Raw genomic sequence first — 23,646 nt, forward strand, 5'->3', positions numbered from 1 at the left:
TGGAGGGCACCAGGGTTGGCAAAGGCTAGCCTAAAATGAATAGAATTGTTTGTTGCTAAATTCTACTTCATCAATTTCATACCGGAGTTTCCCTTTGAAGTGCTGTCACTGAGGTACAGCAATTTTAAGAAATGATGTCTTCTGGGAGAGAGAGAAAAAACCGTTTCCCCACAGGTTTGTTAATGTTGCAGTTTTCAACATCACCATTCACCAGTTCTTAAACCACGTAACTTTATTTTGGCGCTTGATGATTGAAGAACTACTTCTGTGGTAAATGACAATTTGCTGCATGGCATTCTTGGTGGAAATATGTATAATACTTGAAATAACCACCGACTGTCCTTCACAAAGAGAACCTGATGCCACTTAAGTGTTCTCTAAATAGAGCTGATTAGATTAAGAGAGCAAGGTACACTGGAAAAAAATCACAAATGAAGCACCATGCACACATATTTATCCATTATTTACCTGGTCTAGTAGGTAGTAGCTAGGAGATAGGAAATCCCAGCCTCTGCCATTAACTCATCAAATGGGCTTAGCCATGCCACTATCTTCCTGCCTCAATACACCATCTGGCAATACAAATTAGGCAGAAATTATTCTTATCCTCAGTGGTTCTCTGGTGCTGGAGAGAGTGGTGGGAATGGCACTAGTGGTGATAAGGATAGGTTAGATTGTCGGGAAGCACTGACCAATAAGTGTGCATGCAGCTGTGCGCACATGCTGGACATGGGTTCTCTCTGATGAAGGCCCATTTTCTGCATGTGAGACCTAGCAGAGGCAAATCTTGATGAAGACTGCTCTCGCTAGATCAGAGAACCCTCACTCGAAGCAAGCCTCCATGATTTCAATTTCAGTGGAACATAGTACAAGTGCTGGGCTTTGCACTGGAATATTATGACATATGTTACCCTTTATGTAATATAAGGTATCATACCCTGTACTGAAAGGGGGGGGGGGATACAGCAACACATGTTATAAAAAACACTTCAGGTCAATGTTTAATGAATATTAAGTGCATTCATTTTACAAAGTTTGGGGTTTTAACAGTGTGCAGTATTTAGTAGATACAAAATAAAACTTGTTTTATGTAATCAAAAATGTTCAGGTAAAGAACAATATTTTACACATTAGAGAATCTGTACAGGTATTTACAGAAGTGTCTCGTTTAAACTCTACTATTTACACACACAAACACACATATCCAGATCAGAACGGCAGTAAGTGACTTTAAGAAATGAGTTTTCACCTTTTTATAAGATTGTTTTCTTTCTGAAATAAAAGGCTGGGGAGCCACTTAGGGCTTTTCCTGCTGTGCACATGTTCAGCAGAAATAGCTGCCAAAACAAGACCCTCACTTCTCTAAAGGTTAGGACTTATTAGGGCAGAGGTGTCTATCAATTTCTCTGGATTACCTGCAATTAAAATTTTGAACCTCTTAATTTAAGCACCTTTGAATTTACATATTCGGATTCTACACTTAGTTCATAAAATGTTGAAAGTATGTTGTAAAGGGAAGCAATACTTTTAAGCTAACACGAAATGGCAATTGTAGTTTAATTGCAAAAGTTGGCTTTTTAAATACAAATAATTGTGCATACAGGTTCCAAATAATTGCTCTGCTTGGCTGCAATGCTAAGCCACAAGTTATGGCTTCTCTAATCACACTCATCGCCCATTAGTAAAATTGATGAACAAAAACGGAGTGGCTGGCTTAGCAGCACTTCTGGTTTCTTTTCTCCAAACCATAACTGGGAAGGCAAAAAGAAACTTTGGCTTCAGACTATGGTTTATTGTGATGAGAAAACCATAAGCACTGGTTGGGACATAATGCTAAGCCAGGAGCTCTGTGGTTTGTTTCCCAGGTGAACTAATGGAAGAGTGAAGCAGAAAAGCTTGAGTTGTGTGCACAGTACGGTTAAACAAGCCATATTTCATGGTTTAGCATTATTTCTAATGATCTATAATAAGGACTGTATGTACAGTACATCTTTGAACAAATGCCATTGGGTAATATACTGCAAAGTTTCACAATCTGTGTTTGTGCTTTCTGAAAACTGAGAGAAAGGAGGAGTCTGTTGTTTAACAACCAACCCTCTTGTGTTTTCTAGTGGTCAACATTTCTCTGTGACATTCTAAATCAAGGTGGGGAATCTATGTCCCTCCAGATATTGTTGGACTACAATGCCCATCGTCCTGACTATTGACCAGGATGGTAAGGGCTGATGGAAGTTGGGAATCCAACAACTTCTGGAAGGCAACAGGTTTGCTGTTTGTTTTTAAATCAATAGCATGAGGTGTTTCAACTCAAAGAATTCAACTTCCCATGTGCTAGGAATTGATCATCTGCTGTCCCCGAAGTTTTAATAAAATAATGGCTTCAGACACAGTGGAATGCAGAGAAACAAGAAGTACTATAGTGTCTTGCACTTCAACTTCCCCTAACCGTTCTTTATAATCCCAAATGAAACTTCTAAGGAGAGATATGAAAGTTTCACTCTAGGCAATTCAGGTAACAGGAAAGACAGGTTGTATGCACTTCCTGTTTCCTCTGTGCTCTCCAATATGCAAGGCTGCTCAAGGACACTAATAGGTCCAACAGATCTGTTTGATACCTTCAAAAAAAAAATATTGAGAAAGCAGGGCATTATTATGAAATCTGTGGGCATAAAAGGTGCATTTTAAGTCTACCTAAATGGAGAAGCGACAAACAGTTATTCTGACTTTGATTACATGTCCCATTTCTCTCTCTCTCTCTCTCTCTCTCTCTCTCTCTCTCTCTCTCTCTCTCTCTCTCTCTCTCACACACACACACACACACACACATGCACACAGTGCACATAAACTCATAACAGTCCATTCTTAGTAGCAATAGTATAGCCACTAGCTGCAGTTTGACATCTTGAATAGTTTCAGCAACTGCTTGAATCTTTCTTCAACCTGTGGAAAGAAAGCAAAGAGTCTAAAAGTTATTTCCCTAAAAATAAAGTATGCTTTTTTTCTCACACATGTGCAGATATGAATATGAACATATCCCACCAGTTCTGATTACTGAAAAGTGCAACTACAATCATGGAAATGCTGCCAGCCTTTTCAGCGATTGCTCAGCTCACGTGCATACTTCAGGTAGGACACCCTTGCCAATATGGAGAAGCAACATTATGTATTGAATGGCCTCAGTATATGTAGATGTGAACATTCCCTCATCTTGAACAGACTAAAGTGGGTTATGTAGGCTTTCATAAAAAAGGATTTCCACAGGTTAAAGGCACCAGAGGTATAAATCTATTGATTCCTGTCTTGTGTATGAATATTGCATATCCACATGCAGCATCATTAGTAAGACTGCCACCTCAGAATAAACAAGTCCCCGCCCCCACTTCAGACTTTATGTATATCTTTTATGGCATGGTATATACCCAAAGGGTTATATAAGATCAAATAAAATTACATGTAAAGCCTTTATGGATGTAATATTACTTTTCATATAAATATATATTAAAAATTAACTTCCTTTCTACCAATCATTTCTTTAGTCTGTAGAACAATCTGAATTTTGACACATCTTTACTGATACATTTTTTCTCCTAAGAAATGTTAATGAATTCAGTAGTGTCATGGGGTTATATTTCTGAAGATATGCACTGCTCAACCAGACAGAAACAGTTAGACTTGTGTGCAAGGGAGGTTCAAACACAATTCCTTACCAAAATACGTACCTGAGCTGGACTTTTATTTAACCTGACAGCAACAGAAGCAAATGTTTTTCCTGAAGGTCCTTTCTTCTGACATTCCAATAGAATCTCCCGGTCATCATTTCTATAATAAACATACGAGGGTAACTTCAACATCTGAACACTGTTTTGAACTAAGTCTATCTATGTCTATTGCACTTCACACAGCAATGTTGTAACTCGAAATAAGTTCTTAAAAGTCTGTTAATGAAGACAAACAGAATTCTGAAGGCTAATAGCAATTGCCCAAACCCTCCCTTATAAACTAAATGATACCCATTATGTTCACGCCATTCTGAAGCTTCTTCGGAACAGTGATGATCACCTTATAATAATAATAATTAACAACAACAACAACAACAATTTATTACTTGTACCCCTCCCATCTGACTGACTTGCCCCAGCCACTTGGGGCAGCTTCTAACAAAATGTAACAGAATACAGCGAAAACATCAAACATTAAAAACTCTGTTCAATGGCTTTGAGGTCAGGTTTTCTCTCAAAAAATAAAGAAACCCAAAACAGATTGAATGGTTGCCCTTGGGTTTCATTCGGATATGAAAAAAATATTTGTAAAACAAAGTAAAAGCTTATACTTTCTAATTACTTTGCACCATTGCTCAATGAAGCAAATGGAAATAAAGCAAGGATTTCCATTTGGGACTATATTAGGCTTCATGATTTACTGCCAAATGCAGACATTTTCCGCAAAGAAAGTCTATACAATACAATGAACCCTGTCAAGACAAGAGGCCACAATTCAACCCACCAGGTGCTCACTTGGGCTTCCAAGTTTCCCCCTCTCAATCAATTTACTGTCCCTACCTTCCAGTTCAGAAAACCTAGTTTCGACTGCAATGTAAAAATAAGACTATGCCACAGAATGCAGAAATGTATCACTCTATCTCCAACTGTTATACACTTCCAGACCTCCCTTATTCATCCCATTGATTCGGTTTTTGGTTTTGGTTTTGTATTCTTACCTTGTCCAAGAAATCACAACTTCCCCTTTTTTCTTAATGATGTTTTTGGCACACAGACTTGAGGGTGTCAGGGAGGATGTTGATGGTAAAGAATCTTTGTCTCCGACTGATGCAGTTTTATTACTGGATGTGTCTGTGGTCACTGAAGTAATCTCTTTAGACCTTTTGCTGTTTTTTTTACAAGCCAATTCACTACTCTCCTTTCTTTGTCTTTTTGCATTGGATGTATCTTCTGTCTCTTTTTTTCTTTTTTTCCTTTCTTTCGTTTCACATCCCAGGCCACTAGTATTTAGAGTAGTACCTGTTTCAAAATTCTCATCTGCTGTACACTTGTCAGGAGGATGCTCTGTCAAATTTACAACTGCTTCAACATCATGCTTTGGATGATCATCTGCTACATGGTGGTTCACTGTCTTCTCCTCATCTTTATCTTTACATAAGCCTCCCATTCTAGCATTTGAAGAACGTTCCACTGTAAGATCCCATGAATCAACTTCATTTTCTATGGGAGTCTCATCAGTCAAGTCTACACATATATCAAAATGGGTCTCAGAAGACAACTTTTCTACAAGGGAAACTGCTGCACAGCTAACTGGAGAATGTTCTAATTCAGCACAAGATGCATCTCTTTTTTGAAAAACTTTCACGGTGTGTGCCTGAGGTAGTGTAAACACTTCAGGTGTGTCCTCATGCTGGCTAGTTTTAACCAAGGATTCTAAAGTTCTCCCTGGTTCTTTAGGTGGCTCTTGCAAATCAGTGGCTTCTTCTGGGCCAGCACCACTGTGCAACACCTGATGGGGCCCAAGTAAATCAGGGCCTTGAGTTTGACTGGCATTAGTATATCGCTCCTGAAGCAATTCAGACGCTGCAAGATTGCAAGGTCGTTCTTCTATGGCATTCCTGAACAGGTCCTCTACAGATTCAAGTGCCTTGTTCGGGGCATCAGAATGAGGTTCCTGTTGGGGTTCAGAAAGATGAGGAACCTGATCGTTTGCAAGGCACAGAGGTGGCTCCTTCTCAGACTCCAGCAAATGAGTAACTTGTCTCTCTCCAACATCATTCAGCTTACCCTCAGAGTCAATAATCTTTAAATTTTCCTTAGATGTTGCTGTATCTTCCAAAGGAATGCTTTTGAGGTCCAAAGTATCTAATTTTTCTTCCAACACTATTTCCTTGTTTCCTGCCCTACTAGAAGAGGTCAGTGGTTCATTTGCTAGAGTAGGCTGTTCAAGGACTGGTGAGGTAGATGGTGCGGCACGCCTTATTTTAACAATAAAGTGGTCATTTGATTTCTCCATAATTACTGCCTGCATTGGAAGGCTTGGGCAATACTGAAATCCAGGAGCAGGAGGTATACTTGCCCATGATGAAGAACAGCTTGATTTGCTGCTTGAATTATCAGATTCCAAAGCCAAATGGATGTCCTGTTCAGAAGCATCCTCCTCTTCGAGATGGGCATCTTCACTGAAGTGTGCACTCAGAACATCCTCAGGAACTGAGCCATACATGTCAGGTTTCAAGAAGCTAAGATGAGCATCTGACTTCAAAGGGGAGGGAATAGTCAATGACACAGCTAGGTCTTCCAGAAGAATAGAAGAGACAAGTGATTTTGGTTTGTCTGAAATGCACTCCTCACCTTTCTTCAAAGCAGGACTAGTAGGAATTTCAAACATACAGCTTTCATCAAGAATATCTGGATCAATTGGCATCTGCAGCCTAGCTAAAAAAGCTGAATCTCTTTCAGGTGAAACTATAGGCCATTTAATTCCATCTAGTACTCTTGACTCAACTCCAGTCTCTCTTGGAATCTGCTCTCCGGTCTCATATGGAGGCTCACTCACACAGTTCTGGCCATCTTGGGTGTGTTTTTCTGGTGTCCTGAACTCCCACTGATTGTCATTGATAAAGTCACCATTTTTTTCTGAAAGGTCAGAGCCTTGTAACAAACTTTTGAACATTTCACCCATTTGAGCGTCATTCACCAGGTTGAATGTCAGGCCAGACATCTGCTGTTCTGTGAGAGGTCCACAGCTAATATCAGACTTGTGAGAGTCTCCAATCATATGCAATCTTTCATTTTCATTTTTTCCACCGTTCAAAGAAGTGTCTGACATGGAGCTTTCCTTGAAAGGTTCAGCTTCAGTCCGAGAATGTTTTGGGTTAACAGTATGGGAACTTCTACATTTTGCAGTCACATTTTTCTGTGTACTCATTTTGTTTGTGTTATGGTGGCCTCGCTTCAATAGCTGGTTACCTGCTACTGGTTTTGATGGGGCACATTCTTCAGGCCTTTGCATTCTAGCATTTAAGGCTGGTTTCTTTGATTTCTGTCTGTCAATTTTATTTTTATGATTTATAAGGCATTTGGGGCTTTCTTTCTTTCTTTTATCAAGCTTACCTTCATCGCTTTCATTTCCAAAGCTTACCAAGGTACATAGCTTTAGAATAATTTTTTTTATTTTATCAAATAAGTAGTCAAGCTGCTCGTCCACAAGTTTCCACAACTTTTTCTTCATATCGGATTGCTGCTGTTCAAAGAGATGCTCTATTGCACTATTCTCTTTGATCCGATTAAGTTTATATTCTATAACTTCACAGAGGTTCAGCTTTAAAGCCTCACTAGATTTAGACATTTTAGAGAAGTCAAGGTATTTTACCAGAGATGTAAAGTTCAAAATAGCTGAATCTATGATCCTATGAAAATGCTGTACTGGAAATTGTATCTTAAACTTCATGTAGCTTTTCCGTACTTGCTTTCTTATAGCTTTCAGCATCTGCATGAACTCATGCACTGTAGAAGGTACAACAATAATTTGAACTATTTTTTCAAGACTGTCAATGCTCACAGTTTTAATTTTCTTTACTTCATTGGAGCGCATTATAGTTCCATCTTTGGGATTTTCTTTATTTTTTCCCCCAGAAGACAATTTTCCTGTATCTTCTCTGGAAGATGTTGTCCTGACCTTGTGGTTGCAAGTACTCTTGGCCAAATTAGATCTATCTGGAGATGCTTTTCTTCTTGTTTTTTTACTATTTTCAGAGCTGGCTTCTATTTTAGGCTCATCATTGTCACTTACAATTTCACCTTCTTCTAATTCATCTGAGGACATGCTTAGCTGAGACTCCTCTAAGATTTGATGATCTGAGCAAAGAGGCTTTTGGTTTTCCTTGTTCAGTTCACTGGACTGGTTCCTTCCAGGATAGACAACTGCATTTTCTGGAACAAAATCTAGAAATAATGAAACAATTTGTTAATTAAGCAGCCCAAAGTAGCAAGCCTCAAAACAAATTCCAATGACAGTATAATCTAATAGTCAATTTTAGTTTAGAACAGTGAACATAATTGTTTAGAAGTGCCAGTAGCTCTAGGTGATGCATTTTAGCAGAGGACAGGCAGCTTTTGGAAGAAGAGCTAGATTTAAAAAAAAAAAATAGCATGGAAACAGTATTTATATATCAAGTTCCATGGCAATTTATCTTGAAATTGCAAGATTAAGCCCAAAAGCACTTTTAATTATTACTGCCTCCAAAACTAGTGGATAAGACACTGTGCAAAGAGTTCTGCCAGAATGTGGGTTACACTATGTAGCTTAACATGGCTTGCAATTGTAATTTTCAAGAGTGGGGAAACCCTTTAGATGCTGTTGGACCCCAACGCCCCAGGGTTGATGGAAGCTGTAGTCCAGCAGCATCAGAGGGTCATGGGTTTGCCACTACTGCTTTAAACAGTTTCCTCCTATGTAATCAGTTTGAATAAATATCTACCTCAGAGCTAGCAGACTGAAAGCTAAGTCTTACTCCCCACTGAATTTAAACAGGAGAGTCAGTAGCCCAGTGTCAGAATATTTGCTTTGAACACAGAAGGTCTGAAGTTCAATCCCTGGCATCTCTAGGTAAGGCTGGGAGAGACTCTTGTCTGAAATCTTGTAAAGCCACGGCCACTCAACGTGGACAATACTGAACTAGATGGGCAAAGCCTCAATATAAGGCAGCTTTGTTACCTAACTTGAGAAAAAATGCCTGTGAATTGCAGCTGTGCAGTATGATCTTGTGTGATGCTCAGAAGTTGCATTTAGTACTCCCATTCAAGTGTGTATGGGATCACAGTCGTAAATTCCTACACGCTAAGAACACTTACTAAAGAGAAAGCTCCACTGAACTCAATGGGGAAGATATGTACAGGATTGCACTGCACAGATGAAGCACGCTTGCCTACAAGTTGTGCAGTAAGTTCTACTGAAAACAAACAGAACTTAATAGCAATTCACTTATGTTTAGCATCGGTATACGTGTGAATGCTTAATGTGTTCCTCATTCAAATAAAAATCATGTAACAGGCAGAGCATATTAAACATATACCTGTATTATAGCTTTTCACAGGTCCTTTGTAAGGGCTTTCCATTCGGGGTACTTTAGCCAAAGGTCGCATTGGACTATTAAGTGGGCTGATTGGTTTTGGAATATTCCTCATATGATTGAGATCAATGCTCAGAATAGAGTTATCATCATCAACAGAAACTGTGCTTATTTCTCTTGCTGGAGATGTAGGTTTCAACCCTTCATTGTATAATGTTTCCAAGTGGTTTTCATGGTTACGGTCAGGAAAGCTTGGCTCCAAGTGACCACCACTCAGTATTTTGCCTTCTTCCACAGTAGCTTTATGAGGCATAGGCTTGTTCTCTTTTTCAGGACCCTCCAAGACATTTTCACCTGTCCAATTACTGGACTCCTTCTCGTCCATCAGTGAGTCTGAATCTGTCCCACTGATCTCATCTATTACACTAAAAGAATCAAAATCCACAGAACTTATAGTCTCCACATCATTGAGAGAGTTATCGGGAAGTGTGTCTTGATCCAAGGGGCTTTCTAAACCAGAAGCCACATGCATCTTATCAACTCCATCAGCTTCTCCCATCCCAGTTTTTGCCTCAGGCAGGAGCTTCACATCCTCCGGGGCCCACTGCGCTGCTATATCTTGTGGGTCTGAGGTTGTCTTCAAAGGCTTTGTGTTTAGAGTTTTTGGCAGCCCCTCATTTCCCACCTTCGTTTTGACTTCAGAAAGAGGAATTACTTGTTCCGATTTGGTCTGAACAGGATTGTCACAGATTGGTGATAGTGGTGTTTGTGTTTGCTTAATGGCATTAGCACCAATAGCCTCAGCTGGTACCAACATGACTTCCTGACCTGGAATTTCTGTACCACATTTATTGGTAGACTTTGCCACTGCTTTGCATTTGTCTGTTTGCTTCTTAGCAGGAGAAAGGGTTAAATTTAGTGTCTGCATAAAGCTCAGTTTTAAGTCTTTGCTTTTCGACTGCTCCTCCTCCCTTCTAACTTTTATAGGCACCTGCTCCTCCAAGCCTTCAACTACCTTGGCAGTCTCTACTGATTGAAAGGACTTCTTTTTCTCCCTTATTGCACTATCTTTAATTTTCATGGCTCCTTTTCCTGTTTGGAGGGATGCTTCCTTTGATTCTCTTTTTTCATTTTGAGAAGTCCTGGCCTCATTAGAATCACCTCTCTCATTTTTCCTTTTCTCTTCAGTTCTATGTCTGCCCGATTTTGAACGTGTGTGTTCAGATTCACTTTTACTGCTATCCTCTTTAGGGTGGCCATGTTTCAAGTCTTTGTTTAAAACAGAAGGTGGTGGTGAAGGTTTCCCTCCACAGGGCACAGGACCGCTTGCTTCTTTGTTCCTCCTGCAATCACTATGTTTTCTCTTTCTGTCTTCCACATAGCTTTTGCTTAATTTTTTAGGGCTTCTGGCAATTTTATTCCATTCAGGGGGACTACTAACCTTGCCAGTTCTTTGTTGTTCTAGATAGCTGTCAGATTGCCTGTTTTTTTGTCCGTTGTTGCTTTCCTCTTTGTTTCTCAGTTTCAGGTCCTTCTGATTTTTGTTTTGTGACTTTTCACTCCTGTCACTGCTGGAGTGTTCTGGTTTTGACAGTGATGTGTCTTTAGGAGTTGGTTGTTTCTCCCTAGCAGAAGGGACCTTACCAGTTCTTTTTTCTGTATGTGGGCTGCTTTTGAGCTTCAAGTCCTTTTTGTCTTTCCATAGTCCATTTTTTTCTGTTTTGTCTGGATTAACTTCCAACCGTCCATGAGGATCCAACTTTCCCTCTAGTGTGCTGCCCAGATTTTGGTGTGCTTTTGTTTTGTATCTGTTGTTATTCTCACTGCTATGATGCTCATTATGTTTCATTTCTTTTCTTCCTTTTTCTTTGTCATAAGAGCTGTCAACACTTGCAAGCCTTACATGAGTACCATCTCTGCAAAGCTGTTCAGGATGAGATTGAGATACGTACAGAGTGTCTCCTTTTTCTGGAGGCAATTTCTTATTTTCTGTACCCCAAGGTGGATAACCGCAAGGTTTGTCCTTAGGCAGGGCTTGGGTAGTTCTAGAATCGGTTCTTGAATTGTTCTCTGGAACTAAATCTCTGAATTTATTTTTCAGTTTTGATCCCTCAAAGTTTCTTGCATTATTAGTTGATGCTGGGACGTATGTTCTATTCGGATGAACTTGAAATTCTGTTAACCTGTTTAGAAAGAGATTGTATTACTATACTACATTTCAAAAAATATTTCAGATTTAAGCAAACTCCAAATTCTACTAAAATCTAAATGCCGTGGTGAGACAAGCCAGAATAAGCCTTTAAAAGTGTTAAATAAATATTTAATCTTCCTTTTACTTTTAAAGGAATAAAAGGTCCACACAATGGCATTCTTTATGAAGTTGGCTTGTATCAACAAAGCATAGTTAAGATTAACCAGTTTGGATGGGGACCTTCTATTTAGGATTTATACAAACAAACAGAAAGGATATCACTGAAGGAATTACCATTGGTGTTCAAAGCATGTCCTCAACCACACGCTTCAGGAATATTCTCACCCCACACATTTCACTCTGCTGCTCTCAGCAGGCTAGAATCAAGAAAGGTAGGGGGCAACGTTGCATCTCTGCTTACACTGACAGCAGACAGCTAACTCTTTGGGAGAGCAACACACATTTCTTACTGTTACAATACTCTTGCTTAAAAGTTCACTCATTAATTGAAGAATCGTGCCCAAAGCAATAATTTAGCAGTCCATGTCTGACAAATATATAATCAGGCTTAAGCACCCTTCCCTCAGCAGGCATAGCAACAGAACCTGCACAAACCCTGCTGAAGCAACTACTGCTTGCATTGTTGCTTTTCTCCCAGTAATTTTGAGAGTCAGGGTCCCATAGGATTTGTCCAAATCAGTTGAGAGCTCTTCTAATGAGCTGTCGTTCCCTTTTGAAATGACAGTCCCCATTTAATGTTTTCTCTCCCCCCCCCCCACTTCCTAATATAGTAACATACCAGAACCAAAATAGGCAGAAAAAGAGAGCCTTAATTCATAGCCTCTCTGGTTAAACTGGTCCCAATCACCCAACGCATGCTTTACTCAGGGCAGCCTAGTTTCAGGAGTGCTGTTCCCAGGGATCCTTGCCTGGTGCCAATGTTGTTGGCATGAGATGAAAATGATATGAAATGATTTGTTTACAAATGTTGATGGCTTGGGGCTTTGTTGAAGCCAGTCTGGTCCTTTCAGCTTTTAAAATTAAGATAGAATGAGAACTGAACATCATTTAATTTGCTTGTATCTTCCTTAAAAAAGAAACAAGTCTCAAAGCAACTTCCTATACCGATAAGTACATGCTAATGCAGATACCTCAAAACACACTTTGAAACAGTACAACACATTAAAAGTGTCCATCCACAGTAAAATGGTAAAGGCAAAGGACTCCTGACAGTTAAGTCCAGTCACAAACAACTCTGGGGTTGCGGCGCTCATCTCGCTTTACTGGCTGAGGGAGCCGGTGTTTGTCCGCAGACAGTTTTTCTGGGTCATGTGGCCAGCATGACTAAGCCACTTCTGGCGAAACCAGAGCAGCGCATGGAAATGCTGTTTACCTTCCCACCGGAGCAGTACCAATTTATCTATTTGCACTTTGATGTGCTTCCAAACTGCTAAGTTGGCAGAAGATGGGACTGAGCAATGGGAGCTCACCCCGTCGCGGGGAGTCGAACCGCTGACCTTCTGATTGGCAAGCCCTAGGCTTAGTGGTTTAGACCACAGTGCCACCCGCGTCCCTCATCCACAGTAGTCAGCTTAAAAACAAAATACACTTTCCCTGATCACCACTGAAATGAACACCCAATTGAACCACAAGACCTTAGCACCATCACCGGCCAAATACCGGACAGAATGAAAACATTCCACATCTTTGTGCACTAGTTATGCTAGCAAGCATGAAGCTATGAACATAATGTGTGGGTAACCTTTTTCAAGAAACACTTCAAATTTTAGCAGAATTTTTTTTTCAGAAGATGAGTATCTGATATCTAGCAAGTTAATGTTTATGTGTCTGTTAAATTTAACTACAAAAAAGATAGGCTTAGAAAACATCTTCTACTTTTTAGTTTCAAATGTGTCTTGTTTCTTTTTCTTCTAAATATTTGGACAATAGAGGACATTCCTGAAAAAAGCATACCTTCGCTGGAGACTATTAATTTCTTCATCCTTGCGATTAATTTCCACTCTAGCTGTTTTTAGAAGAGCGGAAATATTCTTTTTAAGAGACTGGTTTTCATTTTGCAGAGCAGAGTTCTAATTTTAAAAAAACACAGAGACATATAGATGTTATGAACTTGTATCTGCATATATTGGGGGAGAGAAGGAAAACACCAATAACGGTTTAGGAAAAAATCTCATTTAAATGAATCACAGTTAACTTTCACAAAGAACTTTCAAAATGCCCTACCGACTTTGTGCTGCAACCTCATACAAAAAGCACTATTTTCAATAAGCATCAAAGCAAAATACATTTACGATACTAATAGTCCTTACAGAGACAGAGCTGCCCTGCACAGCCTCACTAATTCAAAATATTACTATTGTGGTTGCTGTTTCTTATTTTATTATTTTGTTTTATTTAAAAAACAAGATACACTCGCAACTAATACTTCAAAACAGCAAACCAATACAAATTGGAAGATGTATATGAAGAGTTTCTAGAACGCTTTCAGTTACAGGATACAAAATGGGTAATTAATGCTTAATGCTTCTTTACCTGTTCTTGTATTTGCTGAAACCTCCTTGTCAACTCTTGAAGTTGTTGCTGACATTTCTCATGTTCAGCCTGCAACTGTTGAAACAGTATTATTCACATTTGTATTAAAGACAGTATTAAGTGAGCCTAATTTTCTTTGGGTAATAATAATAATAATCCAGCTTTGTTAAAATATGCAAGAAAAGTCATTACATTAAAATAATAGTAAATAAAATTTCCCTCACAAACAGGAAAACCTTCCAAACATGCATTTACAAAATGTCTGTGTCATGACTGATCACAGATTTCCTGATGCACGTCGAATTTTTCAATAAATTGAGACTGCTCAGTAAAGTGGGTGTTTGGGGATTTTAAAATGTTTTGATAGTACATAGTGTACTAAAATGTGCTGAACTGATGAATTTAAAACACACACCTTGCTAACTAACTTGCTAACTAACTACATCACATTTCACCAACATATCATTGATTCAAAATACATACATCATTGTAAGTAGCTTCCTTTGCTGTTCCTTCTTCAATCAGGATCTCATCGAATAGGTTTAAACTACTTATTGATGAGGTCAGTTTTGTAGCAGGTTTGACTGAGAGAGCAGGGAGAGGGAGAGGGAGAGGGAGAGAGAGAGAGTTTTACATGGAATATTTTCCTTTTTCATTGTACCCATTCTTCCATTAGATAAGATCGAAAGAGCTACTTTAATAATAATAATAATAATAATAATAATAATAATAATAATAATAATATTTATACCCCGCCCATTTGGCTGGGTTTCCCCAGCCACTCTGGGCGGCTTCCATCAAAAGATTAAAAGTACATTAAAACATCCGTCATTAAAAACTTCCCTAAACAGGGCTTTTTTCTTACGAACAGCAGGTTCCTATGCCACATCAAACTGCTTTTGAATATTTTTCTCAGTTTCAAAAGTGTTTCCTATGTGGGACGGGGGGGCGGCGGGGGGCAGGACGCACTAGGCATCTAGTGGGGGCTTAATCCCATTTAAAGTTGTGAAAGTTAGTTTCAGTTTCACAACTTCCATCAGGTTTTTAAATTATGTATAGTATTATGATGTTCCAGGATACAGCAACGGGTTCTGCACATTTTATCTCTCCCCTGAAGTCCTTCCAAATAAGCCATGGTTGCAACTTGTCACCTAAGAAATTTTACTTAGATCAAAATGCTATTTGTGGCAGCTGCTAACTCAAATTGCATATCAAAGCCATCTCTTGAGAGTCAATACAAACTACTCCTATTCTGAAGTGCAAAAGATACTTATTTTTTCTGCAACAAACCCAAAACAAAAATGCTCTATCCTAACAGCAGGATGAATATATACAGGACCTTTTATGATAAAATTCTCCAATGTATAATTAAATAACCAAATTACTATGGATTGTATCCAACTCAGCTGAAAGCTTCTGTCAGTGGAACAGGAAGGGAAGCAGTGAATTCTCAGTGGTTCCTCCTTCCTGCTGAAGCCCTACCCCCATGTCCATCATAAATCTGCTTCAGAGTTTTACTCTCAGCTGAGCAATGCCATTGGTTACAAAGCTATGAACATACCAGAAATAACTGGAGAGCTGTCTAATCCATCATAAATATCCACTGAACTCTCATCATCATCTACTCCTTGAGAAGAAACTGCAAATAAAGAGAATAAAGTAATAATATGTAAGTTCACCCAGTCTACGTATGCAGTAATGGTGAAATACAAGAGAAATACACTACAAAGGATCTCTAGTAGAAAATCACTATGAGATGAAAGAAATAAGAAGCTCGTCTCCCCTTGCACTATCGCCCCCTTCAAATTGTAGCCTCAGCGGTGGGTTTTATAGAATTAAAAGGGACAAAAATAGGCCATTTCTGTGTCAGAAATAACTTCTTGCATTAAAAACATAATACAGCATCAAACATAGCCATAACAGTAATATCTAGGTCCTTATTATTTGTTCGATAATGGTATCCATCTTATTCTATGAAGCCAGAAGAAATGGGGCAGAGCCTAAAATTGTAGTTAAGAGGGCATCCAATGTTTGTCTGTACAACTCTGCTCCCAAAGATCAGATTCTTAGAAAACCATGATGGGTCTCCCAGCAATGCAGGAAGAAAACTCTCTTCCGATGACCAGCAACAGCTCTTGCCACAACATATGACAGTCAACTGTGCTGTACAAGGAGCTACATATACTGGTCCATATATAACTTTTCTCAAGGGTTTCTTCCTTGGTATGGAGTTTCCCTACATTTATTTATTTTTTAAGTAAAAATAATCTGATTAAAACCAACAAACAAAAAAACTTACCACCATGCAATAAATTAGAAAACGTCATCCCATCGTCATCATCATCTGTTGCCATTATACTCTCTTCCTAGTATTCTCCATCTGCATTTGACAACAAAAAAGATTTTGATTAGCCTAAGTAAAAACATGCAGGTTATTAATATAGAAGACAATCCATCAGAGAAAGATGGGACACAAGTGTTCCTGCATACACAGATGGTGGTCAGCATGGGAAGAATATATTCACAGGTGAATGAGATTGCCAGCATTTATTTTTGCAACAAACAGTTCCATAGCACTAAGCAGTGTTGTAGCTATAGGGGGGCTAGTCAGATCTTTTTGCCCCTGGTGAAGCCACCAGAGGGGCGCAATTGAGGCTCCCAGCTTGTGTGTGTGTGTGTATACACAAATGTGTATGGGGTGTGTGCCAAACTGGGTCTTTGACCTAGGTGAAGTAAAACCTAGTTTCGCCCCTGGTGCTAAAGCAAACCATAACTTGGAATGAGAACCAATATTGTAGACAAAGCACTCCTTCCCCTGATCACACTACCTAGGCCTAAGCCAAACTGTGTGTCAGGACAAATTAGTGTGTCGGCTGCACTGTGTTGAGTGTGCCTTGCAAATGCTCCCAGGGCTGGAAATGGGTTAATTTAACCTCTAATCTGCTAGTAAAACTGAATTACTGTGTCACGAAATGACACATGTCTAAAAAGTGTGTCACCAACAAGAAAAGTTTGGAAAGCTCTGGCCTAAGCCGTGGTTTGGCTTAGGGTTATGTTTGAACCTGGGCTTGTGGTTTGTCCACCAAGTCAGAGGGGAGGGGGAGAGCAAGTGAAGAGCAGTTCTCCAAAGAGGACAGAGTGGAGCGACCACTGTATACAATTCTTCCTATGAAAAAGTACAGGGCCTACTGCTCAACCAAGTCTTATCCAATGAAAAGCAGTCTTCACTCTTAACCACAATAGGTAGAAGTGCTTTCTCATTACTAAACAGCAAGGCACTCTGCACATGTTCTTTGTGCACTTATGCACAACCCTAGTCTACTTAACTGGGAGCAAGCCTCACTGAATTCAACATTGAATTATTCCTCAGCAGACAAGTTAAGCATTACAAGGTTAGTCCTGGACTCAGGTGGGGTGTGGGAAGGCAAATTGCACCCAAAGCAGAACTAAGTGGCGATATAAAACATGACCCACCACCACTCTCCGGTTAAACTGGTGCGGTCCAAGTCCACCACTTCGGAACTTCGACCCCCTCGTTCCCTCTTCGGGTGCTGACCAGGCCTTAAGGCAGCCCCAGCCCCCCCTTTCACCCCAGTGACCTCCAGCTGCTGTTGGACTACATGCCCAGTCACCACAAACCAGGATGGCTTGAGTTGTAGTCCAGCAACGTCTGGAGGGCCGTAAAGGCACCCCCACTCTCCAAACCCCCACCCTTGCAGAAAGCAGGGGCGAGAAAGTGGGAGACGTGGGAACTGGGAGCGGGAAGAGTTACATGCTGGTGGGGGTGGGGTATGATGCCATTCGGGGGAAAGACAATATATAGATAACTCGGGAGATGTGCTCGTGGGAATGCCTCCGCGGGGATCGGCAGGGGTTCCGGGCAAGCGAGGCAGCCACCCGCTTGATCCCCACCCGCTTGATCCCCCCCACCCGCTTGATCCCCCCCACCCGCTTGATCCCCCCCACCCGCTTGATCCCCACGAGAGAAAGACACCCCCCCCACTCCCTTCCCGGGCCACTGGTTTCCACAAACCGGAATAACGCGCGGCGTGCGGCCTCCGCTTCTCCTCACTTTCGCTCCCTCGGCCGCCGGCCGCCTCTCTCGCTGACAACACTCCCCCCACCCCCAAAACACCGCCACCTTCGCCGCCGCCAAACGGGAGAGGTGGCGCCCGGAAGAGCCCGGCCAATCACCGGAGACGCTGGGGCGCGCGCCGTGCCTCGACGTCAGCAGCTCCCTCCTCTGCCACAGAAACGCTTGGCGCCAAAAGGAAGCGTCAAGGCCCTCCCCTTCGGGATGCACGAGGGGCGGGTTTCCTTCGCCGGAGCTGCTTCAACGAGCGGCTCCGCTGGGGGGCGCCTGCTTTTGCTCTCGGGAGCAACCCGGCGGATTCTGTTTTTATATGCAAACGCAAGCCCTGAAGCCGCCGTCGGTGTTTCGATACTACAAAGCCACCAGAAAACTTCGTGGCTGATAACTTTGCCGGGGCAGAAGTTTGGGTTGGCGCAGCCGCAGAGCTCGTTTTAATCAGCGAGGAGCGTTTGTTTGTTTCGCCAAAAGCCTTATTGCGGTAACGTCAGCTGTCAGACGTGCATGAGGACAGAGAAACTCTTCTCTGTCAGCTGTCAATTGAGGGCATGCCCCAAATATGTGATATAGAGTGGGCTCCTAAAGGCGCTAGTCCTGTTCACGAGGATTGGGAGGAAGTCCCGTTAAATGCAATGGAGCTTACTTCCAAATAAACATGCATAGGGTTATGGAAAAGCTCATGCCCAGGGCTTTTTCTGTGAGTGCTCAAGGGTATGCAGTACCAACACCTTTCCTCACAAATGTTAAAAGTGTGGCACTTATTGTAACAACTTCATGGTCAGTACCAACACCTTTCCCCCCTATTTTTAAAAACAAAACAAAAGCACTGCTTATGTCACAGTACACATTGCAAGCCTATGCTTGTCTACTCAGAAGTAAGCCCTGTTGAATTCAGTGGAACTTAAATGTAAAGGAGCAGTGGCATAGCGTGGGGGTGCAGGGGGGGCCGGCCGCACCGGGCGCAACATCTGGGGGTTAGGGTTAGGGGGCGCAAATCCACAGGTTAGAGGGTGCAAATTACTTGCCTTGCCCCGGGTGCTGACAACCCACACTACGCCACTGTAAAGGAGTAAGGCCCACTGGGTACAATGGAGCTTCTGAGGTAATAATAATAATAAGAAGTTATTTATATCCTGCCCTTCCCAGCCGAAGCAGGGCTCAGAGCTCCTAACAACAATAAAAGTAACACAGCATTCTAAAATCAATTCATTCTAAAATCAATGCAAGGTTGCACTATTAAGTCTTCAAGGTGCTACTAGATTATTTGCTGTTGGTGTAAGTAATAGACCTCAAATGAGCAATGGTTCAGCATTTTTAAAAAATGTATCTAGCAATCCATCTTTCATCTCCTAGATAAAGGGCAAGGGGAAAGGATGGCTAAAGCTGGCTGTTGGATAATTTTTTGTGGTTTTGGAAACACAGCAAATGAGATGAGACCTTTGCAACTGGATTTTATGTATGCTTTCTCAGCAGAAAGCCCCGGAGTTCAATGTGACATACTGTCATGTACTATATAGCTGCTATAGCACATACAGTTAATTACATCTTGTACCAACTAGGGGTTAAAAAGATTGATTGTAAATTTTCAGATCTCCTTTGACCTAAAAAGTTAACTGTCATTTGTTGGCTTTGTTCCAGCTATCCCATATAGTTTTTAAGGTTCATTACAATAGTACTTTTGATAGCAGCAACTTTGTCTTTTGGCACACAAACTTGTTCGCATGCAACAAAGTGCTTTTGGCCACTTCCATTTAAGGTGCTCTGTGCAATCTAACCCTTTGTATATTTATTTGGGACTTAGTCTGAATAAATTCCAATCAGCTTTATCCCTAGTAAGTCCGTTTAAGATGGCAGCTGTGCGGTCCAGTCCTGTGCAGGTATAGGTATGTCAGGGATTGTTGCCTAGAAATCAATGGACTTGTAAGCTTAATTTCCTTTAAGGCTAGCTGGGCTGTTGATGTTTTGCCCCCAAACACAGGCCCTGCTGTTCAGTACAGTATAGTGCTAGAGCGCCACAACCCTGAGTATTTTCGTGCTGCTTTCAAACTATTCCTGCCACCCTTGAAAACCTATTTCTCTCCTTCCTCTAACAGAAACTGATGTAGCTCCATCAACTGGGGAAAGGTTTTGTTGCTGTTGTTGTTTATCAGCACACTTTTGTTTGTTTTAGTTACAGGTAGCTGTGTTGGTCTGCCTAGTCGAAACAAAATAAAATAAATAAAATAAAACAATTCCTTTCAGTAGCACCTTAGAGACTAAGTTAATTATTGGTATGAGGTTTCATCTTAGTTGGTCTCTAAGGTGCTACGGTCACGACTGGACCTAATGGTCAGGGGTCCCTTTACCTTTACTTTTTAAGGTGCTACTGGAAGGATTTATTTTATTTGTATTTTTTATTTTATTTTTGTTTTGTTTGTTTGTTTGTTCGGAGGTAAGTCCCAATGGGATGTTCCCTATGCTTTAAAGCCCAAACGCCCTGCAGCCACGGCGTTTCTGTTTTTATCTAACACAAACCCGGCTTTTGAGGGACTTGGCGCAAAAACCCCGCGCAACTTCAGCCTACAGCGAAGGAGAGGAGGGAAATCCTATTTATCCCCGCGCGCAACGCTCGAAACTATGCAGGGAGTTGCTACGAAGGAAAGTCGCCGTGCATGCTGGGATGAGTAGTTTTTGTGCGTGTGTGTCTCTGCAAGAGGCGGGTGAAAAAAGCAAAGGCCGAGACCATCCCTCCTCCGCCTTGGTTTGTCGCTGGGAGATGACGCGGCGTATACACGGGGAAAACGAAAGTCGCTCTCCTTCCCCACGTGTCGCGCAGCAGCAGCGGGTGGCGGAGGGCGCTAGCTGGTTGCCTTCGCGCGCGCGCGCCCACCGCCCGTTACCTCGGTCCCGGGGCGAAGGGGAGCTGCTCCGGGAAGGCCGAGGCAATGGAGCACCTGCGTCTCAGCCTGGCGGCTCCGCTGCAGATGGTCGCGCAGAGGAACGAGAGGAGCAGCGGCGAGCTCAGCAGGTTCCTCGCCAAACAGGTGGGAGAGCAACAATAGCGGCGGCGGCGCCCTCTTCGCCCTCCGCAGTCGTGGGGGGAGGGCAGTGATGGACATCGAGCTGGGGGAGGGGGCAGCCAGGCAGCCTTTGCCTGGGGCTGGCCGTCCATCTTCGCTGGCTCGACCCCCCCCCCGCGCCGTTTCTTCAAAGTGCCTTGTGGGCGGAGGGGGTGGTCTGGCTGGAGAAGGAGAGGGAGCAGAGCTGGGTCTTGCCTTCTTTGTTTTCTCATGGTGGCGGGAGGTGGGGAGGAAAGGAGGCGAGAGTCCCCTCCATGAGCCTCCCAGCGCTTTAAAAGCCCCAAGCAGAGTGGAGATGGTTTAAATTTGTAAAGAGAACCTCTGGATCGCCGAGGAGCTTCGTCTGTTTGTATTTCCTGTTGTTGTTTTTTATTTTTGTTTTTAAGAATATACTTTGGCACAATCCTATCTGTTTACTTAAAGTGTTTGGTTTTTTTCCCAACTGCAAGGAAATGCTGCCTTGTTCAAATGTATATGGAAGATTTCTCACTTCGTTGCTGTAAAGTTGATACTTCTCTGCTTACAAATTTGCAATACTATACACACACGCCTCCGCCATTGAGTCTGGGTAGTTGAAAAATACTGTTAGCCCCTCCTGTAAATAAATTCTTATACCACTTAAAGGAGTGTGTGTGCAGGGCCGAAACTAGGCTTTCTGTCACCAGGGCAAAGACCCAGTTCGGCACACACACCCTCAATACATTTGTTCATAAAAGCCATGACATGAAAGAAGCTGGAGAAGAGTTAGTTTCCCAAATAGTAAAATTTGATGTGTGTGTGTATCTGGCTTTCATTCAACCTCAAAAGAGTAATAGATCATTTGAGAAAATCTAAGAAGTATTATGACTGTATGATCAAAGGGAAGAGATACTGACACACACCCCTTGACTACAGCCCTGGTGTGTGTTTGTTTATGTATGTATGTACTTCTAGTCCCTTTCAATAAACTAATCATGTAGAAATAAATTATTTTGGTAGTCTGCACAAACAAAAAGATTTAGGACTGATTCAGTCTGTTGCAAACGTTGTAAGTGGAAGGCACATTGGTATGTGGTGAAATATGTAAGTCTTGTGTAGGTCCCCATGTGCTCAGATCACATATATGGTATACAATATTTGCATATCAAAATGAATGCATGTATTGTATGGTTATGGAGCCTGAGACTGCTGGTGATTTTCACTATTTACTCCATCCTCAACAAAGTGCTTTTTGTGTATTAAAAGAGAGACTAATGTTACAAAGCTCTGTAAAGATGAGGGGTCATAATTCAATTTTAGTACAGCATTTTTGTTTCTCTTCATACTAGCATTAACTCTTTAGTAAATTTGCTGTTGCTTAATTTGGAGCTTAATTTGGCTTGCTTTAAAATTAAATTAAACGCACTGTTAATATAAAAATTAAATGCACTATTAATAAAAATTAAACGCACTATTAATATAAGGGGGGCTAATTTAACTAATATCTTGTTTGCAAGAAGAATAGTCAGTTCTATTCTCAATTTGAAACTATATCTATCCACATTCTGCAAATATTTTTTTCCCAATGCTTTGCTGTACAATACTAAAATCTTCAAATGTTTCTTTGATAATCCTTTAATCTTCCTGCCACACCAGCGTGCGTCACCACACCCTTGAGAGAACCACTGTGCTAGAATTTAGGTGGAAATCTAAGTTTAGGTAATTTTTAACTGACAAAATAGTAATATGCTAACAGCAGTAACAAAACAGAGGTTGTGCTTGCAGCAAAAATTAGTTTAATTAGAAATATTCCCAACTGCTAAAATACTGTTCTTCCCCCCAATCATACATTCTGATGGGGCAAGATTTCAAGCTTTGTAGCAAATTGGTTACAGCAACAACAAATTATTTTTACAGCTTGCTTAATCCATCTCTCATTGTTTTACTATAGAGCTTGAGCAAACATTTGGGCAAAGGTTATCTGCTCTCTTTGGACCACAGAGTGCTGTTCTTGTTTACAAGGGCTCCCTTGTTTTATGTAGCACTTTTTCTGAGTAGCTACATTCCCATCACTGTGATCCAAATGTAGTTTGCAGTGTTGTTTCAGGAAAATATATCTCATTGGGTACAAAACCTTCCACCAGATTTGTACCATAGAGAACTGATTCATGTGCCCATTGAAAAGTAGTTCATTAGAAATGCTTTTACAAGGTTGGAATTTGTTTTTGGGGGGGGTTTTGTCAAAAGATTCAAAGATTTTCAAGGAATGATAGCAAAAGTTATCTCTATCTTTCCTAATTCTGTTATGTTACTCTTGGTAGGGCTATAAATTTCTTCCCTAACTACTGTCCTTGGGACTCTTTGGATTAAGCTGTCATCGATCTTTAGGCACTCATTTTGTACAATACTTTGACTGGGGTGGGAAACCCATAACCCTCCAGATGTTGAGTCCCATTAGCTTCTGCCAGCATGGCCAGTGCTCAGGGATGATGGGAATTGGAGTCCACCTGGATCCCCATCCATGTTCTAAGGTTCTCTGTGTTGAATTTTTAAGAGCCCAGAGAGGCCCACTATATTTATAAGCCAAATTCCTATATTTGTAATCTTGAGTTAAAAAAATGAGGAGAGGGTTGTATTCCTTATACTTGGTTTATTGGAGTCAGAAGGTTGTTAGAGACATGCGATACTCTAGTTCACTGCCCCCTCCCCAATTCCAAGGCAA

At 41.3% G+C, this 23,646-nt stretch overlaps 2 protein-coding genes across 3 annotated transcripts in view; one reads left to right on the plus strand and one right to left on the minus strand.

Moving 5' to 3' along the window:
• Window positions 1-1,962: 1,962 nt before the first annotated feature.
• Window positions 1,963-17,988, minus strand: CASP8AP2 (caspase 8 associated protein 2). The gene is made up of 10 exons (XM_081905544.1): window positions 17,851-17,988; window positions 16,117-16,197; window positions 15,379-15,456; window positions 14,301-14,401; window positions 13,818-13,892; window positions 13,239-13,354; window positions 9,077-11,256; window positions 4,718-7,946; window positions 3,720-3,819; window positions 1,963-2,940 (listed from the first exon to the last, which is right to left on the minus strand). The coding sequence occupies exons 2-10, from the start codon at window positions 16,169-16,171 to the stop codon at window positions 2,884-2,886; spliced, it is 5,991 nt and encodes a 1,996-aa protein (XP_081761670.1). The 5' UTR covers window positions 16,172-16,197; window positions 17,851-17,988; the 3' UTR covers window positions 1,963-2,883.
• A 2,712-nt stretch (window positions 17,989-20,700) lies between these two features.
• Window positions 20,701-23,646, plus strand: part of MDN1 (midasin AAA ATPase 1) — an 88,755-nt gene continuing 85,809 nt past the window's right edge. For both annotated transcript variants that reach the window (XM_081905542.1, XM_081905543.1), the window contains exon 1: window positions 20,701-20,930. In XM_081905542.1, coding sequence (XP_081761668.1) covers window positions 20,832-20,930 — 99 coding nt within the window. In that variant the 5' untranslated portion in view covers window positions 20,701-20,831. The remainder of the gene's footprint in view (window positions 20,931-23,646) is intronic.

The sequence above is a fragment of the Podarcis melisellensis genome, assembly GCF_964234715.1.
Source record: "Podarcis melisellensis genome assembly, chromosome: 3".
NCBI classification, from domain to species: Eukaryota; Metazoa; Chordata; class Lepidosauria; order Squamata; family Lacertidae; genus Podarcis; species Podarcis melisellensis.